General features: G+C 58.1%; 1 protein-coding gene across 1 annotated transcript; it reads right to left on the reverse strand.

Moving 5' to 3' along the window:
* Window positions 1-860: 860 nt before the first annotated feature.
* mgat3b (beta-1,4-mannosyl-glycoprotein 4-beta-N-acetylglucosaminyltransferase b) lies at window positions 861-5,329 on the reverse strand (the record flags this gene model as incomplete). Its single annotated transcript, XM_084463083.1, has 5 exons — window positions 861-1,352; window positions 2,106-2,388; window positions 3,010-3,686; window positions 4,442-4,786; window positions 5,252-5,329. The coding sequence occupies 5 exons, from the start codon at window positions 5,327-5,329 to the stop codon at window positions 861-863; spliced, it is 1,875 nt and encodes a 624-aa protein (XP_084319209.1).
* Window positions 5,330-6,519: the final 1,190 nt, after the last annotated feature.

A 6,519-nucleotide genomic window follows, 5' to 3' on the forward strand; every position in this document is an offset into this window, starting at 1 on the left:
CACACACTCACTCACACACTCACACACACACACACGCGCACACACGCACACACACACGCACACACACGCGCGGCTTGAGCAGAGACCACTCGCGTAAACCAAGAATCAGTTTTTAGTCCTTTCAAGATTGATTGATTGATTGTTGATTAGCGAGCGCACATTGTGCAGACTGCCAATTCAGAGCAAAGTGACACGATGATATCAGCAGTGTGTGTGTGTGTGTGTGTGTGTGTGTGTGTGTGTGTGTGTGTGGTGGTCACTATACAGATATGAATGGAAGATACCCAGCAGTATGCGAGTGTGGGCGGGGTTTGGACACGACAGAGTAAACATCGGGAGAAACAAAATGAAATGCTTATTTTTCTTTTACCGCATGTGCCCGTTTTGTCCCTCGCGGCTCACCGTAGCCACACAGGACGTCTCTCGATCGAGACAGGGCTAGGGCGCCGTAGGGAGGCGGTGAAAAGAAGGGGAGTTTGCCCACCCCCCTCTCGAAAGAAAAGAGAAAGAGAGAGGAATCAAGTTTTCTATCCAGTGGTTTTTATCCTCCTCAGACTCAGTTGTCGTTATAATGGATATGATCCATAAAGTTCATAAAGTTCATATAGTTCCCTTTTGACCCAAAATAAGGACTTTTTGGAGTTTTGCGTATCCTTCCGCCGTCAGTGCAGAGTTGTGGGTGGAGGGGGGGTCTCCTCCCGTATCCCTCCGCCCACCAGTTCCGAGGCCGTCCCCCTAGTCAGCGCGAGGGCTTGGGTCCTTCCGCCCCTGAGACCTAGGGCAAAGTCCCCGCCCACCCCTGCCCCGCCCCTCCCCTCCCCGCCTTCCTACCCCCCCCCCCCTCCCCGCCCCGCCATCGTCTATCCGTCTGTCTGTCGCGTGGCGTACGGGTTCTCCAGCAGGTAGCGGTACCTCTCGTAGCGCTCCAGCATGTACCGGGGCGCGTACATGTGCTCCTTGGGGTCCGTGGGCGGGTACTCCTGCACCGAGCCGTCGAACCAGCCGCCCGTGCGGATCAGCTCGCGGATGTAGCTCAGGTCGCGCTTGTCCTCGTAGTCCCCCCAGCGCGGGAAGTCCCCGTTCTGCGCCGACACCAGCTTGAAGTGGATCCCCTCGGGCGCGAAGCACCAGGAGCAGTGCCAGCCGGCGAAGTGGAAGGGCGAGCCCACGGCCCACTGGACCAGGATGTGTCCGGTGTCGTTCTCGTACCTGCGGAAGCCGGGCATGGTGTAGTACTCGCGGCGGCGCAGCCGGATGCCGTCGTTGTCGTAGACGTGCTGCAGCATCCCCACCGTGCAGCCGGACACCACCTCCAGAGAGCCCAGCTGCTTCCAGAAGAACCCGTACAGGGACTGCAGGGGGGGGGGGGGGGGGACCAGACGCACAGCTGAGAACAAACACACACACACACGCCAGCGCGCGCACACACACACCGTTTCGCCTCTAGAGACGCCAGCTGCTTCCAGGGGAACCCGCATGGAGGCTGGCGGAGGAATAAACACGGAGGAACACGCGCACACGCACACACACATGCACACACACACACACACCCACACACACACACACACACACACACACACACACCATTTCACCACTAGAGAACCCAGCTGCTTCCAAAAGAACAACAGAGACTAGAGGAGGAACCGGGTCCATCTTCAACAACCATATCCTCCATATATCTATATATATATATATCTATACTCAAACACACAACTAAGAACACACACACACACTCTCACACTATCCAAGAACACACACACACACACACACACACACACACACGTCATCCTCCTGGAAGCCCCTCCCTCTCGTACCTTCCTAATGTGGATGGCGAAGGGCTCGGTCCAGCCGTCGAACACACACACACACACACACACACACACACACACACACACACACACACACACTATCCAAGAGCACACGCACACACACACACGTCCTCTCCCTGGGAAGCCCCTCCCTCTCTCACCTTCCTCATGTGGATGGCAAAGGGCTCGGTCCAGCCGTCGAACACACACACACACACACACACACACACACACACACACACACACACACACACACACACACACACGTCATCCCCCTGGGAAGCCCCTCCCTCTCACCTTCCTCATGTGGATGGCGAAGGGCTCGGTCCAGCCGTCGAACAGCTTGAGGAAGAGGAGGCCGTCGCGCGCCGGGATCTCGTCGGCGTCGTTGATGACGAACACGTCGTCGGGCCGCGCCCCCGTCACCCGCGCCATGCCGTCGCGCGTCAGGAACGTGCGCAGGTAGTCGTCGGCGATCCAGCCGTCCTGGCGCCCGCCGTCGGGGAAGTGGTCCAGGAACACATAGAGGATCTTGTGGCGGACGTAGTCGTACGTTCCGTTGAGGAGGAGGCGCAGGAACCTGGGGGGGGGGGGAGGGGGCGAGGAGGAGGAGGAGGGGGAGGGGGTGCGAGGAGGAGGGGGGGGGGGGGAGGAGGAGGGGGGCGAGGAGGAGGGGGGGCGAGGAGGAGGAGGGGGGAGGAGGAGGAGGGGGAGGGGGGGCGAGGAGGAGGGGGGGGAGGAGGAGGAGGAGGGGGGAGGAGGAGGGGGGGGGGGAGAGGGGTATTTAGACAATGAGTCAGCAGTTTTATCAGATCTGTCCTTCTTTCTGGCCCAGTCATCAGGAAGGAGGGAGAGAGAGAAAGAGGGAGGGAGAGAGAAAGAGGGAGGGATAGATCGTCTGACAGAGAGAGAAGTGGAGAAGTCTGAGAGGAACACACAAACACACACACACACACACACAAATACATACACACACATACACACACACAAATCCATACATACACACACAAATACATACACACACACACGCACACACGCACACACGCACGCACACACACACACACACATACACACACACACACACACACAAATACATACATACACACACAAATACATACACACACACACATACACACAGACACACACAAATACATACACACATCACACACACACACAAAAATACATACACACACACGCTCACCGTAGCGGCCGTCTCTCCCCGTAGGCGGTGAAGTTGGACTCGCACACCAGGAAGAGGTCGACGGCGTGCGCCAGCTCGTGGAAGCGCACGTGCAGCAGGTCGAACTCGTGGTTGACGTTGATGGCGTTGATCACGCGCCGCGGCGTCTCCCTGGGCGCCAGACGCTCCTTGGTGGGCAGGTTGGAGTGGTACACCATGGTGGGCACCCCACAGTACGGCCCGTGCCACCCCGGCCGGCACACGCACTTCACCAGCCTCTTCCCCCCCCTCGCCCTGGGCCGGGCCCTCGGGGGCCCCCCGGAGGCCGACAGGGCCGACGGCTGGTGGACCTCCAGGGGTCTCCTCCCGCCCAGCCTCGTCCCCCCCACCCCGGCGCCGGTCGCCGCCGCCGCCGCCCCCCGCGCCGGGTCCTCCCTGGGCGCGGCCGCCTCGGTGCCCTGGCGGAAGCAGAGCGCCCCGGCCTTGGTGCGGATGAAGTAGGGCGTGGGGTCGTCCCGGAGCAGGTGGGTGCGGGTGTGGATGTCCCCCAGCGACTCCAAGGGGTCCGGAGAGGGCGCCCTGGGGGACGCCGCGTGGCGTCGGTGGTCTGACCCCGCCGAGGCCCTGGCCTCCGGGGGCAGGGGTCTGACGGGGTGACTGGGGTACCAGGGCTGGAACTGAAGGCCTTCGCTCCTCTCCTGGGGAACGTGAAACTTGAGGAGAAAAACAAACACGATAATAGTGGATTTGTAAAGAGAAAAAAGTCTATTTTTCTGAGACGAACAGTGTGGACTAAACAATGTGTGTGTGGGCGCTTCGCCAACTCTTCCCCAGGTGGCTGAGTCACACAGCGAAGCGTACAAAATATTTCGATGAGAAAACCTTGTTTTGTGTCAAGAGATTGATGTAGTACCATTGTGTAAAATCCACCCTAGGCCTTAGAGAGTCTAATTCTCTTTTCTAAGATGCCCAGGTACGAGACAGTGGCCTTGTCAAACTCTTTCTAAGACTAGAAAGAGGACAGCCTGATTGGTTGACAAAATAGTTCGGTCATAGATTTTAGATATATTTTAGGTGCTTCCGTAGGCCCAAAAAATAAAACCCCAGTAGACTACAGTAGTGGATTCAGCCACACTAACACACAGCAGAGCTACAGGACAAGACCTCTGTGATGAACCTGACTATGAGGAGAGATTAGCTGTAGCATCCAGATTAGCTGTAGCATCCAGATTAGCTGTAGCATCCAGATTAGCTGTAGCATCCAGATTAGCTGTAGCATCCAGATTAGCTTTAGCATCCATGTTCTGGGGGGGGGGGTTGAGCTATGAGGTCATCTTACACCTAGAGGGTGCACAATGAAAGGGTGTGTAGAGACAGAGAGAAAGACAGCAAAAGAGAGAGAGAGAGAGAGAGAGAGAGAGAGAAGAGAAAAGGAGAGAATCCTCTCCCTCACCTCTGTGATGTCCGGCTCTCGGTGTCTGGGTTCCTCCGGCCTCCCCCAGGGCCTCGGGCCTCCCCCGGCCAGCTCCTCCCTCAGCCTCATCTCCAGCCCCGCCCTCCCCACGATCCCCACCCCAGCCCTGGCCACGCCTCCTCCCTCGCTCCCGGCTCCGCCTCTTGGCTTTGTGTCTGAGGGCCTGAGGACGGGCGGGGGCGGGGCCTCCTCGGGAGAGGCGGGGCTTAGCGGGGGGGCGGAGCTGCCCTTCTCCCTCCAGAAGAAGCCGGTCACCATGATGAAGGACTTGATGTTGGGGTAGGGGGCCGAGAGCTCGCGCAGCAGGGACACGTAGTGCAGCGCCTGGACACCAGGATGACCGACACATGAGCCACACATCGCCGTGACCGGGAACCATGACGATCATCTTAGAGACACACTCATTTCACGATGGTAGCAATAAATGGATACGTTAACCAATTAGCGCTAATGATGCGACACTATAAGTGTACAGTTGGTGTAAAGTTAGTGTAAGGCGGGTGTAAAGCTGGTTTAACGCTGATTTAAAGCTGGTGTGAAGTTGGTGTAAAGCTGGTGTAAAGCTGGTGTAAAGCTGGTTTAAAGTCGGTGTAAAGCTGGTGTAAAGCTGGTTTAAAGCTGGTGTAAAACTGGTGTAAAGCTGGTGTAAAGCTGGTTTAAAGCTGGTGTAAAGCTGGTGTAAAGCCGGTGTAAAGCTGGTGTAAAGCTGGTTTAAAGCTGGTTTAAAGCTGGTGTAAAGCCGGTGTAAAGCTGGTGTTAAGCTGGTGTAAAGCTGGTGTAAAAGAGTACCTTGTAGTAGTGTAGGAAGGAGATGACACACAGGCCCACTGTGCAGAGCAAGAACACCCTGTGACGTCGCATTTTCATCCTGGAGGAGAGGGGGAGGAGGGAGGGAGAGAGGACAGGGAGGAGAGGGGGAGGAGGGAGGGAGAGAGGACAGGGAGGAGAGGGGGGGAGAGGGGGAGGAGGGAGGAGGGAGGACAGGGAGGGGGAGGAGGAAGGGAGAGAGGATAGGGAGGGGTAGGAGGGAGGAAGAGAGGACAGGGAGGAGAGGGGAGGAGAGGGGGAGGAGGGAAGGAGAGAGGACAGGGAGGAGAGGGGGGAGAGGGGGAGGAGGGAGGGAGAGAGGACAGGGAGGACAGGGGGAGAGGGGGAGGAGGGAGGGAGGACAGGGAGGAGGGAGGGAGAGAGGGGGAGGAGAGGGGGAGGAGAGGGGGGGGGAGGAGGGAGGGAGAGAGGACAGGGAGGAGAGGGTGGGGAGGAGGGAGGGAGAGAGGACAGGGAGGAGAGGGGGAGAGGGGGAGGAGGGAGGGAGGACAGGGAGGAGGGAGGGAGAGAGGGGGAGGAGAGGGGGAGGAGAGGGGGGGGGAGGAGGGAGGGAGAGAGGACAGGGAGGAGAGGGGGGGGAGGAGGGAGGGAGAGAGGACAGGGAGGAGAGGGGGAGAGGGAGGGAGAGAGGACAGGGAGGAGAGGGGGGGAGAGGGGGAGGAGGGAGGGAGAGGGGGAGGAGGGAGGGAGAGAGGACAGGGAGGAGGGGGGGGGAGGAGGTAGGGAGAGAGGACAGGGAGGAGGAGAGGGGGAGGAGGGGGGAGAGGGGGAGGAGGGAGGGAGAGAGGGAGGACAGGGAGGAGAGGAGAAGAGAGACAAGGATAGGGGGAGGAGAAGAGAGAGAGAAACTGATATCATTATTGATTCATCCACATTTCCTCTTTTCCTAGGAGGCCTGCTAAGCCCAGAGGGAGAGAGAGAGAGAGAGGGAGAGAGAGAGAGGAAGAGAGAGAGAGGGAGGGGTATAGAGAGAGAGAGAGAGAGAGAGGGGGAGAGAGAGGAAGAGAGAGAGAGGAAGGGAGGGAGAGAGGGAGAGAGAGAGGAAGAGAGAGGGAGAGAGAGAGGGGGAGAGAGAGAAAGAGAGAGAGGGAGAGAGAGAGAAAGAGATAGAGAAAGATACAATCACCGTGATTTCTTACTTTGAGATTACTAAAATCCGCAATAGTCTGAGTTGACGTCAACCAATCATCATTCTCTGTAATCTAACCAATCACAATCCTCCATAATCA

This window comes from Borostomias antarcticus, assembly GCF_949987555.1.
Source record: "Borostomias antarcticus genome assembly, contig: scaffold_208, whole genome shotgun sequence".
In the NCBI taxonomy this organism is placed as follows: Eukaryota; Metazoa; Chordata; class Actinopteri; order Stomiiformes; family Stomiidae; genus Borostomias; species Borostomias antarcticus.